This window comes from Lycium ferocissimum, chromosome 5 (assembly GCF_029784015.1).
Source record: "Lycium ferocissimum isolate CSIRO_LF1 chromosome 5, AGI_CSIRO_Lferr_CH_V1, whole genome shotgun sequence".
Taxonomy (NCBI): domain Eukaryota; kingdom Viridiplantae; phylum Streptophyta; class Magnoliopsida; order Solanales; family Solanaceae; genus Lycium; species Lycium ferocissimum.
Window position 1 is genome coordinate 34,095,731 of NC_081346.1, and position 26,760 is coordinate 34,122,490.

Here is a 26,760-nt window from a genome sequence, read left to right on the forward strand (position 1 = left end):
TTTCCTTGATGGCTACCCACCTTCGAGTCGACTAAACTCTTGGACTAGATGAACGGGAAAGAGGGAATTGTATAAGGTATTTTTTTCACTTGTGTACGAGGACAGTGTTGAAGGAAGGAAGATGGGATTGGAGTTTCTAATTTATGTTGTGTAGCTTCTGCTTTACAAAGGTGAAATTGTAGTCCATTTGAAACATGTAGTTTATAGCGATACTAATGTTCTACCCTAGTCTCATGTTTATATAATATGACGGTTAGACGGAAATGGAATGAAATGTACGTCCATATTGTTTATCGAAAAGAAAAACGTGGGTTACTCAAATACCTTTGCACAGGGTATATGGCTGTTCCTCCAATGCTTACTAGCACAAAGGTATCTTTTAGCACAGGTTATATACTAGGGTTTCCTTGCATGATTCTCTTGCATCTTTGGATCGCTCAGAGTTTGACAAGAAATGCATGATCATATGTGAGTATAAATCACTAAGAGCTCCACGATGTGTTGCTGTTAGTTTTCATTTTTAGCAAATGGACCAGCCTGCTTTATCTAAAATGAAGACCTCCACATTCGGAATCTACTGGATCCCAAAGTGTAATATGAATTCACTTTGAAAAAGTTTGATATTTTAATCCGACCCGTGGTGTAAACTGTCAAAAGTTGCCAAGGTTACGCATGGGATGCTGCTAGTAAATACTATCAAATAAAGAGAATGTAAATTGTTGCAAACATAAATAAGCAGATAGAAGTGCGATCATATATTTCAATATAAATAATTATCCCCTATTTTGACTGTTTTGCAACTGAATGTAATCCTCACCAGCGTACACCATAGGAGCTCATTGAAGTAAAGAACCAAGGGATCCTAACATCCGACATAAGATAGTAAACACCGCACAAATTTTGCATCTTAGCAGATGATTTCATTTTTTTGCTACTGTGTTGTGAAGAACATTTACATTGAGAAGAAAAAACTAAATCTATATTATACTAGCGACATTTCTAGACCTGTTAAGTGTACAGCTCATACATCTAGAGACAACTTTAAGGGGATTTTAAGACCAAAGATAGGCAATACAACTGAAAACCACGAGGTTAGATATTTCTCAACTGCAACCCCCACTTGAGACACCGCCGAAGGTTCATTACTGAAAAGTAGCTTCATCCAGTCACTAGTCCCACATGGATGTAATGTATACCATGGCCGATTCAGGTACGGGTGCTCCTACAGATAATTCAGCATTCAAATTAATACGGATCTCATCGCTGTGCACATTCATCACATATATTATTTTCCACTGAAATTAACTTCATTCTAATAGGTAGGAGGCATAGTGGAGAAAAGCAAACTGCACTACCAGGAAGCTTAAAAAAAGCTAAGAAATGTCTTAGCTGCACATATTTCTTTTGCTTTTTACTGGTGAAGGAGGGTTAGGGACGAAACAAAGTAAAAAAGAAACAGAGATACTATTTGAGAGGATATGACAAGGATCATCCAGGAAGATTCAGCAATTAAGGGAGTTTTGCCGGAACCTAGACTTTCGAATGGCCTTAAACAGAAATGAAAGAGTTGGTTTTTTTGTTATGTGAGAGAAAAACTCATGTGTTGGATGATTTTCTATTACTTGGAGCCAAAGGATGCTCAATTACTTGGAGCCAAAGGATGCATTGCTTGGAGCCAAAGAATGCTAAGATGTGGAGGAGAATTGAAGAGCTCATGTAGCACACTTGGAGCCCAAGTCATTTTATGCCTATAAAATGAGAGGCAATTCTTCCTTGTTTAGCATCCCAAAAGTCATACAATACATTGTAGTGAGTAGAGAGTTGAGAGAGCAATTCTCTTAGGTGTAATTGGGAAATCTCCCCTTCCTTTGTTAATAATATAAAGGCAACTGTTCTCTGGTGGATGTAGGATCATTTGAATCCAAACCACGTTAAATCTTGTGTTCTTTCTTTTACGTTTCAGCTAACAATTGGTATCAGAGCGTTAGGAATCTTTGAAGTTCCTAGGAGGAAGACCAAGCAAAGACGAGTTCCATGAAGTTTGAAATCGATAGATTCAGTGGACGCAACAACTTTAATATCTGGAAGATCCAGATGATGGCGTTACTGCGGAGGGAAGGTTCAATCCATACTATTGCTAGAAAGTATCTCGATGGTATATCAGCTTCCGACAAGGAGAAGATTGAAGGGGATGCACTGAGCGTAATCCGTCCCTTGCACCTAACGTACTTTATGAAGTGAGTATAAGTACCAAAGAGACGGCCAAACAGTTATGGGACAAGCTACGCAGCTTTACCAGACCGATGGTGACAACAAGGATGTTGTTACAACGGCGTCTTCACACATTTAAGATGGGGTCAAGTACTTCGTTTACAAGATCATTTAGACGCGTTCAATAAACTTGTCATGGACTTACACAGAATTAAAAAGGACGAGGACGACTTCGTATGTGCTTTGCTATTTTCATCGACTTCGTGATATCGTGATATCGAGAATTCAATAATGTATAGCAAAGGAGCCTATCGACCTTGAGCAAGTGCGACAAGCACTTAACTACAGTGATGTGAGGAGGCATCGGAAGGAGACAGATGATCGGGCAAGTGGGCTCTTTGTGAGAACCCGGGACTACGACGGGGAAGAAAGCAAATCAAAGCACAGATCAAAGTCTCGTGTGAACAAGAAGAATGCAGATTGTTGGGGCTGCGGCAAGAAAGGGCACTTTGAACGAGATTGTCCAACGTCAAAGTCCAAGGAAAAGGCAAGTGCATCCACAGTTGGACAGGTGCATGATTTTGATAATGATTATGTACTTACAACATCGTGCAATAATGAAAGTTATGGAAACAAATGGGTGTTAGACTTTGCTTGAACTCTGCCTATGACGTTCCGAAGAGACTGGTTTAGCGGCTATGAGAAAAGTGGAGGAACCATAGTAATGGGCAATAATGCAACTTGTGCAATAGTTGGCATTAGCTCAGTTCGGATTCGCTGCCATGATGGAACCGTGAGGACTATTACACAAGTCTGTCATGTTCCTGATCTTAAGAAGCATTTGATCTCCCTGAGTACTCTGGATAAACAAGGCTATAAGTACAGCGAAAGGTGGGAATGAAGGTGACTAAAGGTTCTTTAGTCATCTTTGAAAAAGGCAACCGGAGGATGGCCTTTACACATTGGCGAAGCGCCGTTGTTGCTGCTGCAATGCATCTACGACGCAGATTATCTAATGATGACAAGGCAAGATTATGGCACGAAGTTGGGTCGTATGAGCGCACGTGGATGGAGATATTGAGCAACCGTAACCTTTGGAAGGTGAGAAGATCAAAGACACTTGAATTTTGTGAGCAACCTTTGCGTTCTAGGGAGACGAGAAGAAGGTCATCTTCGACGCGGCAAACACAAGACGGAAGGGTGCTGGACTACATCCATTCGGTTATGTGGTCCTCTAAACTTCCATCAAGGGCGAAAAGAGGTATCTTCTCACTTTATTGATGATTTCTCACGAAAGGTTTGGGTGCGTTTTTCGAAGGCAAAAAGTGATGCTTTTGAAGCATTTAAAGAGTGGAAAATTTTGGTTGCGAATCAAATAGAGCAAAAAATCAAATATCTTCACACAGACAATGGCTTGGAGTTTTGCAGTGAAGAATTTAATGATTTCTGCAAGGTTCATGGAATCTCAAGACATAAGACTGTCAGGCACACCCCACAGCAGAATGGAGTTGCCGAGAGGATGAACAGAACTTTTCTTGAAAAGGCTCGTTGCGTACTCACTGCACAAGCCAAAATGTCCAAAGTATTTTTGAAATTTGAAGCGATTCATGACTAGCTCGTATTGTCAATCGATCTCTCCGGCGTGGCGATTGACTTTAAGACTCCGAATGAGGTATGGTCGGTGAACCCTCTAACTATTCATACTTACGAGTATTTGGGTGTACAGCTTATTATCGTATTGTGAAGGGAAACCTTGAACCAAGGGCTAAGAAGGCCATATTTGTAGGGTATGTGGATGGAGTAAAAGGGTACAAACTTTGGTGTTTGTCTTTACTCAAATTTATAGTTAGTAGAGATGTCACCTTTGATCAATCCTCTATACTTGATCCCCGTAAAGTTTCTGTGGAGTTTTCAGGAAACGAGAATAACGAGCAGGTGAAGCTTCCGGTGGAGCTTACCAAGGAAAAGGATCAAGAGACTCAGGTTAAAGATGAGTCAAAAGATGTAGATCTTGAAGAACTTCTTTGTGAAGGAAGGAGAAAGGCGGATACGAAGGCCAAACGCCTTATAGACCAAGCAAATCTGATTGCATATGCATTCGTAGCGGTAGAAGAAGAGATTAAGGATCTTGAGCCCTCCTCGTATGTTTAAGCAACTTATTGCAAGGGTGCTGCACAATGGCGGTTAGCCATGACTGAAGAGATGGAATCTCTTCATAAGAATCAAACATGGGTCTTAGTGAAAAGGTAAAAGGGGAAGAGAACAATTGGATGCAAATGGGTCTACAGAAAGAAAGAGGGAATTTCTGAAGTGGAAGATGCTAGATTCAAGGCGAGATTGGTTGCAAAGGGTTTCAGTCAGAAGGAGGGAATTGACTACAATGAGATTTTCTCTCCGATCGTGAAGCATAGCTACGATTCGCGTGCTACTAGCATTGGTTACAATTTGACTTGGAGCTTGACGACTTGATGTCAAAAGCTGCTTTCTTACATGGTGACCTAGAAGAGACAATCTATATGGATCGACTCAAGGTTTCCTAGCGGGGAAAAAGAAGATAATGTATGCCAAGCGAAGAAGTCTTTGTATGGTTTGAACGATCCCACAGAACGGTGGTACAAAAGGTTTGATGCATTCACGTTACTACACGTGAATTCTCTAGGAGTGCGTTTGATAGTTGTGTGTATCCACGAAGATGTCTAGTAAATGATTTATTCTTGTTATATGTTGATGATATGCTTATTGCTGCTAACAATATTACAGAGATAAATGCTTTAAAGAAACTGTTAAGTAAGGAATTTGACATGAAGGATTTGGGAGGCTGTGAAAAGAAAATTCTTGGTATGGAGATTTCAAGAGAAGACGGTGTTGTACATCTTTCTCGGAGAAGAGGTACATTGAAAGGGTTCTCGAGAGATTCGATATGCGTACGCAAGCTTGTAAATACACGCCGTTAGCTCACTGCATTTTAAACCTTCGGAGTTACAAATGCCTCGTCCGAAGATGAGGTGGAGCATATGTCAAGGTTCCTTATGCCGGCGTAGTTGGTAGCATTATGTATGCTATGGTATGCACGCGTCCGGATATTGCTCAATACGTAAGTGTGGTAGCGAGATACATGTCCAACCCGGGAAAGAAGCATTGGGAAGCCCCATCGAGTGGATATTGAGATATCTCGAGGAGGCTTCGATGTTGGTCGACTTTTGAAAAGGTGGTGGAGGTATTTGATTCTCGGTTATGTGGATTACGACTATGCGGGGGATCTTGACGAGAAGGGTCCCGCGTTGGGATCGTCTTTACTCTTGTTGGCGGTGTGTCGTTAGTTGGAAATCGACTTTGCGGTCGATTGTCGCTTTGTCTACGACGAAGCGAGAATACGTAGCGGCGGCGGAGGCGGTGAAAGAAGCTATCGGTGAAAGGTTTAGTGGCGGAATTGAGTTTGGTTCGGCAGGAATCAACCATGTTGTGATGGTCGATGCTATTCATCGATTAAAAATCAGAGATTTCATGAAGACCTAAACACGTTGATGTCGATTTCATTTTATTCGAGATGTTGTTGAAGAGGGAACTATCGAGTCGTGAAGGTTACCACAAACAATACAGCTATGACATGTTGACAAGATAGTCCCGCTAGCTAAGTTTGCACATTGCGAGGACTTAGCGGGAGTACGCGTCAGCCGTACGACTTCGAGAGAACAGTTGTTAGGTGGAGGTGGCGTGTTCGACAATGGTTTGATTATTGCTTGTTTTAACTACAACGGGGGTTGATAGCTTAGAAGTTTTGGCCAAAAAAGTTGTTCATACGCGTGCTCGGAACACGAACGAGGTGGAGATTGAAAGAGTTGGTTTTTTGTTATGTGATGAAAAACTCATGTGTTGGATGATTTTCTATTACTTGGAGCCAAAGGATGTTCAATTACTTGGAGCCAAAGAACGCTAAGATGTGGAGGAGAATTGAAGAGCTCATGTAGCATACTTGGAGCCCAAGTCATTTTATGCCTATAAAATGAGAGGCAATTCTTCCTTGTTTAGCATCCCAAAAGTCATACAATACATTGAAGTGAGTAGAGAGTTGAGAGAGCAATTCTGTTACGTGTAATTGGGAAGTCTCCCCTTCCTTTGTTAATAATATAAAGGCAACTGTTCTCTGGTGGACGTAAGATCATTTTGATCCGAACCACATTAAATCTTGTGTTCTTTCTTTTACGTTTCCACTAACAAGAAAATAAGAATAACACTGGGAATACTTGAGAATTACTAGATGTTGGCAGCGGTTATGATTGTTGACTGTAAACTAAGGGGGTTCATGGTCATGATATCATTTGCAAATACTGAAGCATTGCAAGTTGAAGTTTGGCCACCAGTACTTGCAAATATTAAGTTCACTCCAGTATTTGCAAATACCCGTGAACTAAGTTGCTCGAATCCTCCAAAAATATTGTCGTACCGTGTCGGATCCTCCAAAAATGAATAACTTTTGAAGGATCCAACTCACATCCGACTGCTGAGCACATAGCTGGTGAAATAATGAAAAACTTGTTTGAGAAGTATTTCAGGTTAAGTACTGGTTCCCTCAAAAAAACTTCAAACTTTTTTCCAAGAACTTCAATACTCCCTGATAACTTAAACTGCAGCAATGCATTATTCCTCTCCGTCATGCAGAGAGAACCCTGATTTTTGTGGCCATGAAGAATGGTAAAGGCTAAAATGCAATGACAAACGAGATGATTTTTGTTATTAGAGTAATAGAGTCTGGTAGATTAATGTAGATGCATTACATAGTGAGGCATAATGGGATCAGGCCTTGATGGTTAAATGAATTTGAGAGGAAGAGGATACAGATCAGAAGTATTTCAGAAAAGTAAGATTGGTTGAGATAAGTCTTCTTTTTAAATAGAAGGTGAAGCCACATAAACATACCAAGTGCAAATTGAAATTAAAGGTGAGAAAACATGATCAGCTAACAGAAAATAAATGAAGCAAACATACCTCCTGAGTTATAAAGGTCCATTTAGATATTGCTAGTTCCTTTGCAGTATAGGCAGGAAAGTCCTTTTCCAGGTCTTCTATTGCCAAGGGTTCTCCATCTATGGATGTAGCATGATCAGAACAATATATCTATGCTGGTATATAAATGATCATGTATTAGCTGAGACCTAAGTTGCTCGGACTCGGGTGTGGGTATCCGGGTATGGATACAAGTGCGGGGATTAGGCTAAGAAAATTCAAAATTATAAAAAGTAGAGCTATAAATGTTGAGAGATATTCTATGAATAACTTACATGTATATTCTCTAAAACACGAAGCAGCAAAAATGAGACAAAAGTACTATAATATTGAAGGTATGTCATTTCCCTTATCTTTAATTTTGAGAAATCAAAATCTCAATTTTCCCCCAAATTTGTCGATGGACTCCGGTCAAAGTATCCGAACTTGGTTGACCGTATCCCGCTCCCGACCCGTGTCGAGACGGGATCGGCACCAAAAATGGAGAGTCCAAGCAACTTAGGCTGAGACAGAATTGCATATTAGAAACCCAATACAGACTAGCTTGCTGTTTGGTTTGAAGTAATTAATGAAGCAAAAAGCTGATGACAATTGACAAAGAAGTATGAAGTATACGACAAACATGTAGTAGAGGCAGAATTTAAACTATGCAGATCATTGGGTTGACCAGAGACTAGAACTAGTCATCATCTTTTCCATTTTATACATCAGACGTAAATTGTACAAGCATAGGTGAGATATCAAGTATCAAGTTCATCATGAGTTGTCTGGCCAAGATTTTCCGCTTACCTCAGAAAGAAAATGTTACAACTAGTGTCTCAGTGGTGCAGTTGTAAAGATGCTATCTTGTTTTCAATCACCACTAACGTTGTAGCAATCAAGTCGTAAAGAATGATTTTATGATCACAAGACAGCCGGTCAGTGATCCTATAAATGTATGATTCAGAAATAATTATATCAAGAAGCAAGAAAACTATTCTATTCAGAATTTTTCGGCATAAAATGACTACAAACATACCACTGCAGTATGCACGGAAATAAAGAACGGGAACCCTGAAAGAGGAGCTGTAGATGACATGAAAGTCGTAATGATGTCTTTCTTTGCCGCCCTTTTGAACCTTTAGAGGAAGATCATGTGACAGTGTTCAACCACTTTTAGTTCAAAGACAGATAAGAGAGGAAAACTGGAACAGATATATCAAAGCAAAGTATGTGGTATTGAACATGGAGCAGGGATATGTATAAATGTTGACAGCCACATACTGCGATGGAACTATAAAAGATAATGAATCCAAAACTGCATCAGACACAAAACTCACCCCCCCCCCCCCCCACAAACCACCAAAACAAAAATAAAGTAAGATTGAAGATTGATATTTAGTGAGTGAGGTAGAATATCTAAAAGAGGATCAAATTGTTGATAAGAGCACCAACATCTACCAAATTAGCATCCAATAGATAGCACAAAATTACCGGAAGTCTTATTTACAAGAGTTCAGCAGTTAAAACCTTCAACGCACGTGAGTAAAAGATAGATATTTTGAAACTCAAGCACTCTATCAAATAAAATGTTGTTTCCTAGGTAAACGAAATTACTCCAAGAATAAAATGTGTAACATACCAATATGGCAGTATCATCAAATACATCTTCGCTAGAGCAAGTCAAATCTTCTATTCCATCAAGACCACATTGATGTTGATCTTCCTATAAGAAAAGAAAGAAACTAAATCAGCAAAGTCTTACAGGTACATAAAATCTTTCTCCTTTAGTGCCAATTTAAGTGTTTTAGTTTGATTGGGTACAAAGTTTAAGGAATAAAAGGAGACTTTTGAATCTTCTGGTCCTTAATTAAAGATGTGTGTAATGTACTAAAATGTCCTTTGAATCTTGTGGTTTTAAAAGGATGTTGAATTGTCAATTTACTAAATATAGAAAGACACGCTCTTTTTGGACAGACCAAAAAGGAAAGTAAGACACTTAAATTGAAAAGGAGTAAGTAATAATATAAGTTAAATTGAAGTTCCAAGGATGGACCTCAGTGGATCTAGGAAGAATCATATTCTCCAAGGATAGATATCCTTGTACCTGCATAAATTGCAGAAAAAGCAAAAAAAAAAAAAAAAAAAAAAACAAGTTTAAATTACTATATAGAACACGACGAAAGCATGTATAAAGCAAATGGAACAAGGACCAACACCGGTAGAAGCAAAACCAATTCGCTTTGGAGAGTTGATCCATGACCAGTGAGGAAACCCTAGAACCAACTTGTTCCATAGCTCAGCGAAAGTAGAAGCAGCAATGTGAAAATGAGTAGATGTAATGGTACCATCCCATGAGGGGGAGATGTCAATTATGGCCTTATCTGATGACATTGATTTCTGCCCCAAATATAATGGACAACAGAACATGTAATTCAAGACTAATGTATTGAAACATAAATAAATAAATGAATTATGTAGCCATTGATTTATATATATATATCTCAAATTTAACACCAAGCGATACAGGATATTGACTTGCGCAAATATAGAGAAAGATGGCTGGGTATCAGAGGATTACCTCTTTGAAGGGAATTATGGAATCTCTGCTTAAGAGTTAATGTATTCAGTTACAGATTTTCAAGAAAGAGGCGCCAAACACGACGATATGAAGTAATTGTCAACCCCCAACTTCACATTGTAACTTCAATTTCTAGCTCCAACACAAATATTCTCCAATTGCCTACTGTTAATGATTTTCATTTGTTTTGATGTGAAAAATCAAGAGTGCGTTTGGACTTTAGATAAGTGCTCGTAAATTGATAAAATCACCAAACATCATAATAGCTAGTTTGGTCAAGTTTATTATTCTCAAAAAATGCTTATTTTAAAAAGAAGTTCGGTGTGTGACCAAGTTTCGAGAAAAATAAGTGATTTTGGAGAGTAGCAGAAGTTGTTTTTCAGAAGTTAAAAAAATGGTTTTTCCTCAGAAGTAATTTTTTAAAAAGTATTTTTGAGAAAAATACATTTAAAAATATTTTTTTAGAAGCCTAACACTAATTGCTGCTCAAAAGTGTTATTTAAATTAATTGGTCAAATACAAATCGTTTCTCACCAAAAGTTCTTTTTTAAAAAGCACTTTTGAAAAAAATAATTTTCAAATTAAATTGATTTTAGAAGTTTGACCAAACAGGTTATAAGTTCGATCACTCAAGACTTATCTCATGACTTTTTAGCTTATATGCCATTTTTTTGTCTGATCAAGATCTTTATTAAATTATTTATTTTTAATATTCTTTTTGTAATTCATAAAATACTATTTCCAAAAGAAAAACCCCGACGCCATCTCCATTACATTGTCGTGGTCCTTCTCCATGTAAATAACTTTTAATTTATACTTTTTAAAATAATTTTGAAGATATTTGAGTTATTTTAGTAGAAAAAGTGTTGGTCTTACCAATATTTCTTAAGTCGTAGTTATGTGAGGCCCGGGCTTAACTCAAGATATAAAAGTAAATATTTTAATTAAAGAAATATAATTTGTGTTAGTATAAGTGTACAACAACAACAACAACCACCATATACCCATTGTAGTCCCACAAGTTGGTAATTACGTTAGTAATAATTAAATTTCATATAAGTATATTTTCAATATATGAAAGCAAAATTTTCATTCCGCTCCTTTAATATTTTAACTTTCATTTTGATGAAATTATTTACTTCAAATCAAATGTGGAGCCAGAATTTAACATTTATAAGTTGTGTATCCTAATTTTAAGAAGTTATTTAGTTAAATAAATAATCTATACATAGTTAATGAACTTTTAAAACAAATACATAATTTAACTTGTGCGGCGGATGGGCTCCTCCATAATTAGGGATTAGGGGTTCGAACATGGATGTGAAAAAAATCTTTGGAGGGGCCCAGCTTGAATAGAGCGCGATACGGTCAAATTATCTGAATTAATTGGGCTCAAATGTGGATATTGAGCACCAAGCAGAAAACAAAGAACGTAGAAAAATGAGGTAGGAGGTTCGATGAAGCTTTTGAAAAGTAGACCTTAAAAACAAAAAATAAAAATTAACTTAAATAAATAAGATTAGGACCTAAAAGTAATTAATTAAAAAGTTTTTAAAAAATTTGAAAATTCTTGTGAGGATTACAAAAGTCCCTAAGTTTGCTCTTATATATAGTAGTAATATATCAATTGCTTGTTATAAATTTTTAACCCCTCATCCAAACACCTAATTTTTTCATTCATACAGTTATTGTCAACGCTTGAAGATACTTTTCATCAGGACAACAATGGTAACATTTCGCCCCAAAAGTCATTGGGTAGATGATAGAGTAAATGATGTCCAAATAAATAATACCCTTTTCTAAAGTTCATACGTTAATTATGTTTTTTTTGACATGTGATTCGTAGGTTAATTATGCTAATCAAGTCTATCTAATATTTAACCACTTCGCCTCTCAAAGTTGTGTCCTCTTTCTTTTGCATTGTGCTATCAATCGGAACAACATTTATTTACAGTTCAGGGTTCGTAGTCTTTTTTTTTTTTTTAAGAATAAAAAGAAAAGGGGAGGGTGGGGGGAGAAATGACAAGAAGATATTGGAACATAAACTAATTGAGGAAACCACATCCCTTACACTCTGTTTGGATGGTCGTTACCCATGGTTTCATAATGTACAGTATCGTATTGTATAGTATGGTATTGTATTGTGCTGTACTGTATTAATGAACAAAATGTTTGGATAGACTGTGTTGTTTGTTGTGGTTTAATAACATTTTTATTGTTTGGTTTGACTGTATAGTACTGTATAATAACATGTAAGTTTATTAAAATAATCTTAACCTTTAAGTAGGTTGTTGGTAGGGGTGGTCATTGGTTGGGTAGTGGGAGTGGTAGAGGGGTGGGTGGTGTGGGGTGGCGTGGGTGGTGGTGAGGGGTAATGGGTGGTGGTGCGGGGGTAGTGGATGGTGTGATAGGGGTGGGGGTAGGTGGATTTAGGTGTGATGGAGGGTGGTGGGGGTGGGGTGGGCGGCGGAGGGTGGGGTGGTTTTGGGTGTGATGGACGAGGGTGGGTGGGGTGGGTTTGGGTGTGATGGAGGTGGGTGGGTGGGGTGGGGGTATTATGGGGAAATGAAATACGTAACCATGAAAAACCCACTAAATCCATGGTTACAAAAATGGGGCTTTTCATGATTATTTCACCACGGATTACAACGGGTTTACAACACCATACAACACAAATTTAAGAATAATGGAAACAAACATGATTTAATAAAACAAGACATTAATGAACCACCGGAAACAACCATCCAAACAGCAGGTTAGTACGTCAATGTTGTTATCACATTGGTTTATTCTAGTTATCTGAGTGATTCAATGTATACGGCACCAAGAACATTCTATAAATATGAAAATTCTTCTGGAATTTGGATAGAGTTATGAAATAAACTAAACCCATTCGCATGTTTAGCTTGTAAATATATAAAATCACGTAACAGAGTTAGGAAGTTAATTCCATTTTCTGTTAGTCATTCTTTCTTGAACTTGGAAAAACCATTCCAAATCGGGGGAAAACAGACATTAACGCACAAGGAAAATCCGATGATTCCAAATGCGTTTACAAGATCTATGAAAACCTTCTAGTCATTTGTTCAGGAAAACCAGTTTCTCTCACTGCCCTCTAGGCCTTAGCCATTTAAGAGCAGATCATCAATCAATCATCCACAATCCCTGGGGGTATGGGGAGAGGAAGGAAAAGGACATTTAAGAGACATAGGCTGTAATTTGACAAAAGAGCTTGCTAAGAGGGAGCTAGTTAACAATTCTTTTTCATAATATTGTCATAAGATCACAACTCGTACACTTAAAAAATAAGAAGTCTACCAATGCCCAAACCTGGAATGTAGAAGTAATTCCGCATTCCATGGTAATCTGAGGAAAAATCAGAGCAGGCATTGTTTGCTTTCATTTTTCGGCGTGTATCTGCCATACTCTTCAGAAACATGTCAAGCTGCAGTTGAGACATGGCAAAGATTTTCACCATTCACATGATCAATGAGCTATGAGGCATCAAAGGAATGATATGCAACTGTCATCAACTTTGAGGCTTTGAAGGAGTAGGGGATGATGGGGGCTTCAAATCTGGGTACTGCAAGATATATAAATAAATATAGTCAGTCTTTCACAAGCCTAAAGTTGTTCTCAGCAAAAAGCATTCTGATGGTTCTGTGCAAAGAGGAGAGATAAAAAGAAGCTTTGCAGAACCGTTCTTAGCATTAGTACATGACCTAAACTGACTGACATCACCAAAACAGATAAGGAAAGGAGACACAAGAATTAAGCGTTCCACTTTGGTGAGTTTGGCACTGTTGAACTGCTGCCTACCGTGGTGGTCATGTAATAATTTTCGAGAAAGAATTTAGATCAATTGGGAAAAAGAACCACGAATTAAAGCATAAAATGAATCCATCGCAGTCTCTATGAGCAGCCAACTTGGATACCGAAGAAGCAAGTGGCACATGGATATATTCAAGAAACATCCCAAGCACCCTTCCACTACTCCTGAGGTGCACTAAATATAGTCTTTTAATCGCTTTGCAATATCAGACACTTGCTCATGGATGTGTAATCAGGGTGGGAGGGCGTGCACTTATATGTGTGCATGAGAGAGAGAGAGTTCATACATTTGGATATGGGGATGATGACCTAGGACCGCATTTTGTCACTGAGGTTGAGTCAGCAGACTTCTTAACAGAACCATTGCTTATCTGCTCAACTTGGGTCACGCCTATAGCAGATGGAGATTGACTATTAATTTCATTTGCTTGAATTACCCCATTATTGCTGTCTTGCGGCTGCAACCCTTTAACCTTCTTCTTGGGATAGATATGAACAGATGGAGGGAGAAGGGTTTCTTGGATCTCCTGCAAGAAAAATTAAACATTTTAACTGAAAAGGATGAAATTATTCTGTGCAGAGTTACTGGTAACTAAAAGCATCGAACTTCTGATTTCATTCCAAGACCAGCAACATAAGGAAAAAGCCTACGGCCACATTTTCAGACTGCCAATTAGGCCAAGGCCAGGTAGATGCAAGTTATCATGACACAAAAACTATTTGAATCTCTTAGCATTTGAGAAACGACAGACTTCTACACAAAGAGCCCGTTTGGATTGGCTTATAGCTTAAAGCTGTTTGCAGCTTATAAGCTGAAAAAAATAAGTTGGGGTAGTCCAACTTATTTTTTTTGGCTTATTTATAAGCTGCTTTAGATAAACTAAGTTAAATGGGTCCAATTATTTTTTTGAGCTTATTTTAAGCACAAAATGACTTTAAGCTGGCCAGCCAAACACTCAAAAAGCTGAAAACAGCTTATAAGCCAACTTATAAGCCAATCCAAACGGGCTCAAAGAATATAAGCAGATTACTCGAGCTTAGTTACGCAAAATAGTACAGTTGAACATGAACGAAGAGATTAAATCAGCCTAACTCAAGTACTTGGAAGAAAAGAAGAATACCTGCCATCCTTTCTTGCCTCGTATCCCACCTCGGATAGCATAAGCCTCTTTAAGTCCATTTTTGACCAATAGCTCAGCCACTTTAATTGAGTTTCCATCAAAACTACCTTCCACATCAAAGAAAGATATCCGTCAAACTCTTTGAACTACTCAAATAGCCGAGTGTTACTACGTCACTATCTGCTATTACAGCAGCTACCTTTAGAAGCATCCAGTGTTGGTCAGAGCAGAGGCCATAAAGGCAACTCTCAGTAGGCGAGAGACATATTCAACAAATACATATTTGCTAAGTGGGAAACTTAGCTATTCTCTTCTTTGCAGGAGCTATCTGATCGTAAAACACAGTTATAAGGCTAATATTGTATTGGGTTGACATCTTGGTAAGCAAACACCCTCGTTATCCCCCAAGGAAATCATCAGAGATAGAAGGTGAGGTAACTTAGAAAGGAAAAACTTCGGTGGAAAGGGCATTTACACCTGCCACTACTTGGACAGCCAGGAAGCATCCTAATCGCAGCTCCACCCACCCCTCCAGCATCTACATGTTAGTTGACTGTGTTGACAGCCTCCTGGCATCCAGAGGGGGGACAGGTGCAAACATCCTTCTCACCCAAGTAATGCAGTCGAATTGCTACAGTCATGAAGAACATACATTAGGAGCGAAATAGAGGCTAATCCAAATCTATCCATAACCTCCTCGACTAACCATAAAGGTGATGGTTAGTTGACATTATAGAAGATCTTACTTTACAATAACAGATGCACTTTTTTTTAAGAATATTTTTAAAACGATGGTGTCCAAACCAGCTTGCAGGCACCTCGACCATTCCACCGGTATCTGCTAGTACAATAGCATTTGCACTTTTTGCATACAAAGAGAGTTATTTGATTTAACGAGGAGAAGGGTCACAAGAGAACTTGCAATATTATTTGGCAAATATAGGGGTGATAAAGAGATGTCTACTTACATACCCTAAGGTGCACGCACATTACACACCAGAGACAGACACACCGCGCACACAACACGCACATATGTACCGATATATTTATGGAATGGAAGATGTTTGATCCCAAACAGGAGCAGTCTAATAATTACAAGTAAATAGAAAAATATTATTCATAATTTTATATCTTTCTTCCACTATGAGCCAAAAATAGAAAATTGGATATTGACACAAAAGCTTGCCACATCTTTACTATGCCAAAGCAGCTAATATCTATTTACATGGGAAAACATCGACCAAAAGCTGCTTAGAAAAGGCCAATCAATACTGCCACTGGAGAAATTAAGTCATCAGTCAAATGCTTCACTTTGAACTCACCGTTAGATGAATAAGACAAGTATAGAGTTAGAAGTGAAGGACTCAAAGTTAGTAACAGGCAGTTTAGTTAGGCCCCTTTACGTCACATATATTTATGGTTATAATGTACAACATATGATCCCAAACATGGAACATACGATGCCAACGTGCAACATACAATACCAAACGTGCAACTAAATAATCAATATACAGGATATACACTATCATCATACATGAAATACTTATGCTCACTGGCATGATAATTACCCCTACTGTGCAACAATACTTACTACTACATGTGAAGTCCTGCAAGTTTGAAAAGGCCATTTTGAGGTGACCATACTATGACTCATATAGGAAACACACCAAAGATATTATTCTATCTTAAAAACAACTACTCCCTCTGTCCCAAAATAAATATCTTACTTTCCATTTTGGTTCGTCCTAAAAAGAGTATCTCTTTCTATAAAACATTCTACATGGCAAGTTTAAAACCACAAGATTCAAATTGTACAACACACACATATTTAATTTAGGGCTATAAGATTCAAAAGTCTTTGTTTATTCCTTAAAGAGATTATAAAATAAAACAACATATAATGAAGCATGAGGCGTCAAAGGCTTAAATGTAAAAATTCACATACATATATTGGTTCAATCTGTACTAAGAATTCTACTAAACAAAATGTTGACCACACTTACTTGTCTATAACACAAAGTGTAGTATTTTCTCGCTCCTTTAAATTCTCAAACACCTTCTTAACAAAGGCATCGTCATCTCCTTCACGGAATTCAACCTGCATTACACTCTTATTCAACATTCTCAAATTAGGAGAAGGCAAATACTCCAAACTCTTTTTATCCCGAACATCTAACAGCTGCAAATTCGGGTCATCACGGAGCTTCCCAAAGGCATCAACGGCTGAGATGAACTTATACTTTTGCAAGTACTCTTCAGCTAATGGGATCACAACAAGCCAAATGAATGTAACCCCAGCAACAAAAAATGGATACTTGTTGAAGAATTCATCAATAGAGACCAAGATTGCTTCTACGTTGATTTTAGTGGGAATTTCTTCAGTGGGTATTGTAGTTTCAGAGGCAAGGGAAGTAAGAGGAAAAGAAAGACTCATACAAAGGAAAGATAGATGGAGTTTTGGAAAGATTTGTTGGAATTTTGTAGAATGATGAATTGGGACTACAGTGGAATTGTATGGGATTTTTCTGGTTTTAGGGGAGTTGAATTGTATTGAATTGCAGGTGAATTTGGGAGAGGATTTGTGGGTTTTTAGAGGTAAACAAGTTAAAATGCCTACAGAAAGAGACTCCATTAGAGAGAGAGGACTGAGAAGGGAAATGATGTTCTGGATTTGGTAAAGAAGATAGGCGATAAGATGTGGCGCCATTTATAACTAGCAAATTACTGTTTTAGACCTTTTTTTGTATTATCTGCACTTTATAGCGAAAGAATACTCCTACTTATCAATAAATTGAATTAAATTTGCACTTGATTCACATTTAAAAAAATTTAGAAGTCATTAAAGCTAATTAGAATCCTTATGCCGAGGGTCTACCGGAAACAACCTCCCAAGATAGGGTAAGGTCTGTGTATACTCTAACCTCTCCAGACTAAACTTTGCGGGGATTCCACTAAGTATGTTGTTGTTGTTGTAAATTTAATTAAAAGTTTCTCATAATTAGAGAGGGTAAAAGGAGGATAATTCTGAAGAAAAATCATGTAAGTGTTGTAATTAATTAAACTTCAAACAGGAGACATTTTAGCATGGAGAAGTTGAAAAAAGTTTTTTCGAGGATAAGTTGAATTCACATACGTGTAGTTTGGTCAGCTAACAAAAGGATGCTTTCATTAAGTAGAAAATGCAACAACCAGATTATGTTATCATCAAATTCACGTCATAATGAGATTATTTGGGGAACATTTTATTTTAGAAACAATTGAATTACAAGTTATCTACCTTCCAAAAGTAACACACACTATAACAAGTGAAGGTTACTGCGAATAAGTTTTTTCCGAAATTTGACTCCTAATCCTCTTTTTATTTTGTGCTTCAACTTTTTCATGTAAATTAGACAAGTTAGGCTATTATCAAGGAAACCTTGGATGTAGTATACGAAGTAAATGTGTTCCACAAGTTGTAAAGCCGGATAGGCAACTTTCACAAAATTACAACTTCAGCACCTGCAGTATCTATCCATGATCTTATGTGCAGAGAGGAATTTAGCGTCTGGATGTTTCTATAAAAGTGCTTTGACAGTCATCATGCCCCTGATAATTTCTTCTCAAACCCTGCAACAAAATCTTCCATGCATGACCTGTATGTTTGCATCCCTGGGACTTTCTTGGCCAGGTCCAAACCCATAGACATCCACCTCTTTGCTTCATCCATATGCCCCATCCTCACAGGGACAGCTGCTCTATTCCATGCTGTCATGGCAAGCCATTTCGCTTCTTCAACCGGATATTCTCCTTCCTTCAAACCCACCATTATTCGATGTGCTTGCTTGTACGTCTCCATTGTTGCATCATCATTAGTATCAACTCCATGGATGCTTCTTAGACTAACAAGTTTCCTCAGTATGAGTGCCACACTTACATAATCAGGCAAAGGCAAGGCCAGGAGGGTAGAGAGGCAGGTGCTTAATGCAAAGGTGGCCACCTCGTGGTTGGAGCGTGGTCCTTGTGAAGCGTCAATGCCAATCTGAAGTAGATGCTTTGGGTTGCAACATTTTGAGTCTGCAAAGCGCTTTATAAGGACGAGCTGTTGGCTTCCCGTGTCATCAAGCCTTGAATGTAGATCAAAAGCACACCAAGTGTACACAAACAAGAAATTAGGCTCGATGATGGCCTCTAGCTTCTCATATTCTGTTGAGCTTGACATTAACATCTGCATCAAGCATCACATGACAGTTAAAACCACGTCCTGGAGATAATAAGTATAATAGCTCCATTATGTTGCGGCTGAGAAAGCTCCAATAGATAAGAACCAAAATAACAAACAACAAAGCAATAAAATGTGAAGGACAAGCAAATAAATGGAAAAAGAACTATCCTATGATCGAAATTGGTTACCTTTCCTGCTTTGTCTAGCAAAGAAATAGCTTCCTTCACTTCATTTTCCGATAACGTATTCGTTCTTTGCTTCTCATATGAGATTATTGCAGATACTGTCATAATCAGTGATTTACAAACCATTACATTGTTTCCTTCTTTCTCTTCATCAATTGAAGAACCATAAAACTCTGATGCCAATCTAAAGAACTCTGCACAAATTGCATATTGGTTTTCCTGTCCTGTTTTAACCCCCGAATTCCATGCATTCACTGAAAACCAATTCCTTTCCCTTCTTCCGATCTCACCTTTCCCAAAAAATTTGTCAGCACCCATCTCACATAGCCGAGAATGAGCTCGTTTCATCTGCTTTAGGATATCAGAATCACTCTGAGAATCCTGAGAGAGAATCATGACTAAAGTCCTGAAAACTACAACCTCAGTTGTTGGCATCTGTTTCCCCCTGGAGTAGAAGTTCAAGAGAAGTGACAGAGAAGCAGCAGCAACTGGTAGACAACGGCAAGCAATAGCTTCATGAGCTGCTAGAGAAAGGAATTCAGTGGTGAAGTCAAGGCAACTTGGCATTGCCTGCACCTGAGTAATAGCACCATCGCTTTCGTTCTTTTGCAGGTAGATCTTAAACTGCAACATACATATATATCTCAAATTTCACATAACCAAACAATTAGGAGCATCAAGCAAGTACACAGATTTTCAGAGAGGGGAGAGCAATCACACCTTCAGGAAGGCACTAGCTATATTCGGTTCAAGCTGTGAAAGAAGAAAAAGTATCAGATCAAATTGTTGAAGAGACCAAATGTGCTTAATCTATTGAACGCACCTTCTCTGCCTCGTTTATGTATTCTTGAGCACGATCAAGCTGTGAAAGGCCCATATAGCACAGACATAAAACTCTAAATCCCTTTGCTTTGAGATTTCTACTCTCTATGTCAGAAGGGACATAAAGCATAGATTTTTCAAATATATCAGCACTGGTCTGGAGATCTTTTGATCGGAAGCGTTCTGCTGCGCTGTGGAAGAATCAATAGTAGATGTTAAATGATTCATCGAAATCATTTCCATTTTATATACATTTGCAATAACATAAAAAACCAGAAAGAAGAATTGCTCAATGCTCTCTTTTTTCTTTCTATACGTCCATTCTCTGCTCAGCTTTAAAACAATTATGATAGGCTGCTAGTAACTGCCAGAAGCTTTCTATTTCAATAAAATAGTTATGCTTCTGTCCCGACTAGTTGAGGTCCGCTATATGAATCCTTAATAACCATTCGACTACATCTAATAGTAATGCGTAATCAAATTGAGAAAGCAACTTCTTTTCTTAATCTGCTTGAACTCATAACTTGTGAGTTCAATGACAAGGATCAGAATATGAAAGAAATATTGAGCTGGAAAGCAATATACCAATTCCAGAGAAGAGCATGCATAGCTGTTCTCTCCTTGGAAGCATCCTCTCCACTCAAGAGCGTCCGAATCCTGTCATCAGACACCAGGTCAGATACCACCTTTGCCCTCAACCTTGCCTCTTCACCACCACCAGAAGGATCCCCTATTACCTTATTCACCACCCTAATTGCTGCATCAGCACTTACATGGCACCTTCCAAGAAGTCCTAAAAACACTCCTTTCACAGCTGCTCCACCAGCAGCCCCCACAACTTGAAAGTATGACTCAACAGCTGATACCCAAACACCTTCAGGAATTCCCTTATCCACAACCATTCCTCTTAGCTCCTTCTCCGCTTCCCCGTACCTCCCCAATCCCAACCATGCTTTCATCACCAATACACTAAGACTCGGATGCTGATCCTTCTCACCCTCTCTCAAAACCTTTACACATTTCAACACGCTCTCAAATTCATGTCTCTGCAAATGAGATGCCGCTAAAAATCTAAGCGTCTTCGATCTCAGTTCCTTCAAACCTAAAGTCTCCTCTTTCCTCTTAACAACTCTCAAACCCCTTTCACACAATTCCAGTGCCTCATTCATAAGTCTCAATGCTTCATTCACTCCAGAAACTTCGTTTTTCGACAGCATTGCTTTTCCAAACACCAAATACTGATTAGCTAAAGCTTTATAATTCTCCGCAACAGCAAACAGCACGCTTTTCGATCGACTCAATAAAGCAATCGCTAAATTTCTATCAGACACTTCCCAAGCCGTTCGTGATCGTGCAATATTGAGATCTAACAGAAGCTTTTTCTCTTCATATTCTGAAATACTAGCGACATCAACTTTCGATAACAGATCCGAAGCTTTCTCGAAGCAATAATTCGCAAGTTCAAATTTACCAAGGTCATGCCAAATAAGACCTGTTGTTAGAAAAAAAATTAATTCAACATTGTAGGAAACGATAATTGATTAGGATTTGGTATTTTAATTCATGCCTAAATAGAATTTATAGTCAGGAATAGATTTTCCAGTTTATAGTCAAAATAGGTTTCATACTACTCCCTCTGTATCAATTTATGTAATACCCTTTCATTTTTAATTTGTCCCAAAAAGAATGATGCATTTCTATAATTAGAAATAATTTAACTTAAAACTTACCCTTTTACCCTTAGTGAAATAATTTACAATCACACAAATATCTATGGCTTGTTTTAAACCACAAGTATCAAAAGTCTTTATTTATTTGTTTGTTAAACTTCATTCCTAATCAAACTCTATCACATAAATTGGGACGGAGGGAGTAAATAATAGTAGAGAGGAGTTTATCAATAAAATGGTTTCCATGACCTGTTTTGTAAAAGAAGGATGCGGATTTAAACGCCGGTGAAGGGATACCGGATACGTCAATAGCGAGGAAGAGAAGGTCAGCTGAGATTTGACGGAGTTTGGCGTGTTCCTCATGGTGTTTATGGGCAGCGTTAGCATTGGAGAGATCGACACAAGCATTCCAAAGGCGATAAGAGAGTTTCCAGATGTGGAGTTTAACAGAGTTATTAGGGAAAGGAGAGAGGGAATTGAGCTGAGAGATGCTACGCCTGAGGTCAGTGGAGAAGGAATCAGTTCCATTTCCAGGTACGTGTTTTTCGATGTCTTTGATTGATGATTCGATTTGAGAGCAAAGTTGATTGTGGAGATCATCGTTGTTCTGACGGGGATCCGGAGAAGAGAATTCGTCAATTTTCATATTTGAGGAGTGATGCGATCGCGATGGTTATGGGGATTTTGAAATGACTGGTAATGTCATAGTGCTTCGTTTTGGAGGGAAATGACTGGTAATGACAAGTCGACAGAATGCCAAGTGTTACAATTATTTTAGAAAATAGTTAATTAGTTATTAGTTAGTGTTATTTAATAATATATATAGATGTAAATATATATAAAAAAAAAAGGAAAAAACAAAAAATGGGAACTCCCCCGTTTCAGTTTTATATAGGGGGCAAAAAAAAAAAAAAAACTTTAAAAAAGTAACTGGATACATACAACTCCCACGTTTTAGCTTTATAATTTGGCAATTAATTTTTTAAGTTGTACTACGGAAAACACTTTCCTAAAAATTGTGAAATAGGGATACCACGTCCCGTTTCTCCATGAACCCTAAAATTAGGGATACAAGTTTTTCATAATGGAGCGATTAAGAGCGAAGCAATAGATCACGATGCGGTGGTATTTCTTTTCATAGTTTATGATTTATGGTTATATCTTTTATTAACAGGAGGAATTTAAATTAAGCGGAGTTGTGTTTGGAAAAACCAGAAATAGTCCTTTTTCAAGCTTATTCGAGCACTTTAATTCTATTTGTGGAAAAACTTATTAGTGTTTTGTAGGGGCGGCATTCAAAGTGTTGGCGAATATTATTCAAAGTTTGAAAATGATGAAACAAGAAATCAAGGAATTGGGTTTGTACATCATGAAGAATTTCATGGTTTGAAAAGTGTAACTTTTCACGGGCAGAAGACCATTGTTGAGGAAATACGGGATCCGTATATTTTGACATGTGTATTTTTTACACCGAACTATTCGGTAATAAAAAAATTATATACTTTAGATTCTATGCAACAAAAGTATTACTCCATTCTCTCTCTTGTTTGTTGGAGGATCATTTGTTTTCTTGTGGTGAGTACTATAGTGGCTAAAATAATTTGGATGAGTCGAAATGTTTGTGTAAGCTATTGTCAGTCTAAAGATTTTTAACTTTTGAAAGGTGAATGCAAATTCCTCACTGTAATTCACGCATACATGATAATGTGTGATGTGGTATGAATAACTTTCTATTCTTTGCCTCGTTATATCAAGGCCATGGATTCATTAATATCCTTTTTTTTTTTTTTTACTTGTGTTGGTGGGAGGAAACCTAAACTAACAATTGTATTAGTTTAGGTTCTACTGCAACCGCGCCAATAGACGGGCGGTGTTGATCATGAGAGAATTCATATGGATGTCCATGTCACTTTCATGAAATAATAAAAAGAAATTCTTTTTTATAGCTTTAAACATAAATTATTTCTTTGGTCAATATTTTTGTAGATGTTATATAAAAACTTAACCATGTTCTTTGAAACTTTTTGGATTATAGCTTTCGACAACTAAAAATTACTTTGTAATTTTGAATCATTTCCTTAACCTTATAATAATTGTAGGAGCAACAACATATACGCAACATTTTGGGGGCGACTTTGGGGATCAAGCCACGTTTGATTGAATCGAATGATAAGCACGTTGTAAATTTTCCGGTTTGTTAAGTCCGAGGTTATTAAAACAATTCTTGTCTTTGTACAATTAGCAAACTCTTATTAATATAAAAGCGTTTCATAAAGCTTTGGATCAATTCTGAAAAAAAAAGCTAAAGTCATTTCAAATTAAATTTTAACTCTTTATTAACGTATCTCAATTTACAATATGGTCGGTTGTGGAGAAAACAAAGGCACTAAATTAACCGGAAGTGTTGAAGTTAAAACATTGAGGCTTTGATACAAATGTGAGTACCTAATTATAAATAATCAAAAAATTTTAATCATAATAGTTGTATATCACTAGGAAACTTGGATTGTAGCAACCATTGTGTCGATCTAGAGCATGGATGGTCTTATTTAGCATGCGTGAGAGCCGGGAATAAGTTCTATTGTAAAAAATGCGGGCAAGCCCTTAACCATTAATTTTTTTTTTTAATTGTTTCTATAATACTCTTTCCAGAGTACTAAAATTGTGATATCTTTGAAAACAAATAGTTTGTGTGAAATATGGAGTTATTTGTGGTGAAAGTTTAGATTTAGTGTTCACCTTAAACTTTGGTACGATGTCATGTACTTTTTAAATTGTAACATTATCATGATAGTTAAGTTTATTTCAGAGACATCTAAAGCATCCTAATATATTGATACAGTCGGAAAAATTAACCAAGAATGACAACAATCAAAAGAACGGATTGCTTTTGCCATGACCATCAATAAAGCCAAAGGTCAATCATTGTGTAATGTGGGATTATTTTTGAAGAAGCCGGTGTTTAAACACACATGGAAAACGGGTATGTTGCATTTTCTCGAGTAACAAATAGAAAAGGGTTGAAGATCTTATGTTATGATGAAGATGGAAAAATAACAAATGAAGCTACAAATGTAGTGAATAAAAAGGTAATTTGCGTAAATTTTCATTGAATAAGTGTCAAGCGTGAAGAATAAGAAGTTCAATGTACATATGCAAAATATATTAGACAAACATAAAGTTGTAAATATTTTTCTACATTTAATCTACTTTGTAAGAGTGTGAATAGACCCTATCTTGTTATTTGATAAATTATCTATCTATATTTGCGATTCAAATTTAAATTGTATAGTTGCGGAAAGATGGAACGTGATTGTTGCTAGGTATGACATAGTAGTTAGAATTGAGTTTTATTAGTAAAAAGATATAATGTCTCTATTTAAATGAAGAAAAATGGTGTTGAATTTTCCTATTTATTTGGGCATATGATCGTGATGTGATTAAATTTACAGAATTCCGGATGCAAGTATTACTTTCAATGTCATGATTACCTTGAAGAAAGTATTTTTTTATTTCTACATAAAATGATATTGCTATCTTTGACTTACATGAATTCAAATGAGTAGTTCTTGCATCAAGGATATCAATTTGGTATCGTGTTTCTTGCTTTTTAAATTAAAGGGTGCTAACATGTTAAGAATTCATCAACATGGATAAAGTTCAACAAAAACGGTACGTTAAAGATAGTAATTGTCTTGGTTATATTGTTGAATATTTGCTCCTTTCACTTATTAGAGTGTGCTTATGTAGTTATCCATTATCCATCTCGTGAGAAAGTGACAAAACAATCGGTTCTATTTAGGAAGGTATAAATATTTTATACGACGTCGGAATAGAATCTCCTAATTCTTTTTTTGAGAACGATAGAAGAATGGAATTATGCAAAAAGAAACTCGGCATGATCTTATTATTGACAACATATCACTTAATCTTAAAAAATAATTGGCCTTTTACTGCTTTATACTATCAAATATAAAGTTTTGTTTGAGCTAAATTGCTTTTGTTGTGTTGATCGGGTCTTTATAGAAGAAGGTGAATCATTCTTTGTGATTCTTTGATGGTGAAGATGCCAATGGGAAGCCATTGTGATCCATACCATACTTAACGATTACTTGGTGACTTCGCTAACTCCAAAATCGTAAGCTTTTAATTCCTAATTATTCGAAGAAAAATTTCACCTATTACGGAACTGCTTACTAATGTAGCTACAAATGTTTCATATTCGGGTGAATATCAAGATTACTAGAGTTTGTTGATAAAGAAATGGTTAATAATGAAGTTGAAGCAACTATATATACCATGGGAAAATGTTATTACTGATCCGAGAATATTATATCCAATATGTCACATATGGATCCTATACATCTATTTCTTATCTCTCCTTTCTATTTTTCTTTTGAATAATTTGCGCATTTTAGTATGTGATAAGACTAATGCGAGAATATTATATCCGCAATATGTCACGTACGGTTATAAAGTTCTTATCTCTCTCCTCTCTATTTTTTCTTTTGATATATAGTAGTAACTGGGTTTTTGGACATAAAAATTGTGAAATTAGATTTTCAAGTTGAAAATCTTAAAAAGCGGAGTTGTGTTTGGATAGAAATACAAATTGGAGTTTTTAAATTCTTGTCAGTGATTCCGAAAATTGTGAAAATAACTTTTTCGAGTTTTTTGGATTCCGAAAAATTATATACTATTCCCTCCATTCCAACTTATGTGATATAGTTTGATTAAACATAGAGTTTTAGAAAGAAAGAAAAACTTTTGAAACTTGTGGTCTAAAATAAGTCATACATAGTTGTGTGACTGTAAATCATTTCATTAAGGATAAAAAAGAAATTTTAAGTTAAATTATTTCTAAATATAAAAACTTATCACTCTTTTTGGAATAGACTAAAAAGTAACATGTATTACATAAATTGGGACAGAGGGAATAACAATTTTCTGTCCAAACAATTTTTCGGAATAAAATTTCATAAAGGAAAAAAAAAAGAGTAAAAATTATCCATGGTCAAACGGGCACTAAATTAACCATATGAATACAAAAGTCTCTTTATCATTAGTCACTACGTCGATTCATGTGATACGCGTTAAGTAGCCCTTAACCTTTTTAAGTACGTACTGTGTATCTTTGACAAATATTGTGTGA

General features: G+C 36.9%; 3 protein-coding genes across 3 annotated transcripts; all 3 read right to left on the reverse strand.

The window, feature by feature from the left end:
- Window positions 1–875: 875 nt before the first annotated feature.
- Window positions 876–10,022, reverse strand: LOC132056752 (ubiquitin-like-conjugating enzyme ATG10). The gene is made up of 7 exons (XM_059449087.1): window positions 9,776–10,022; window positions 9,412–9,594; window positions 9,251–9,301; window positions 8,837–8,920; window positions 8,234–8,333; window positions 7,198–7,295; window positions 876–1,222 (listed from the first exon to the last, which is right to left on the reverse strand). The coding sequence occupies exons 2-7, from the start codon at window positions 9,586–9,588 to the stop codon at window positions 1,022–1,024; spliced, it is 711 nt and encodes a 236-aa protein (XP_059305070.1). The 5' UTR covers window positions 9,589–9,594; window positions 9,776–10,022; the 3' UTR covers window positions 876–1,021.
- A 3,000-nt stretch (window positions 10,023–13,022) lies between these two features.
- Window positions 13,023–17,449, reverse strand: LOC132056754 (rhodanese-like domain-containing protein 4A, chloroplastic). Its single transcript, XM_059449089.1, has 4 exons — window positions 16,731–17,449; window positions 14,728–14,830; window positions 13,894–14,133; window positions 13,023–13,358 (listed from the first exon to the last, which is right to left on the reverse strand). The coding sequence occupies exons 1-4, from the start codon at window positions 17,432–17,434 to the stop codon at window positions 13,305–13,307; spliced, it is 1,101 nt and encodes a 366-aa protein (XP_059305072.1). The 5' UTR covers window positions 17,435–17,449; the 3' UTR covers window positions 13,023–13,304.
- A 499-nt stretch (window positions 17,450–17,948) lies between these two features.
- LOC132056753 (TPR repeat-containing protein ZIP4) lies at window positions 17,949–22,332 on the reverse strand. Its single transcript, XM_059449088.1, has 6 exons — window positions 21,858–22,332; window positions 20,524–21,430; window positions 19,940–20,129; window positions 19,837–19,869; window positions 19,120–19,740; window positions 17,949–18,934 (listed from the first exon to the last, which is right to left on the reverse strand). Exons 1-6 carry the CDS (start codon window positions 22,252–22,254, stop codon window positions 18,308–18,310), a joined length of 2,775 nt encoding a protein of 924 aa, XP_059305071.1. The 5' UTR covers window positions 22,255–22,332; the 3' UTR covers window positions 17,949–18,307.
- Between the last annotated feature and the right edge of the window lie 4,428 nt (window positions 22,333–26,760).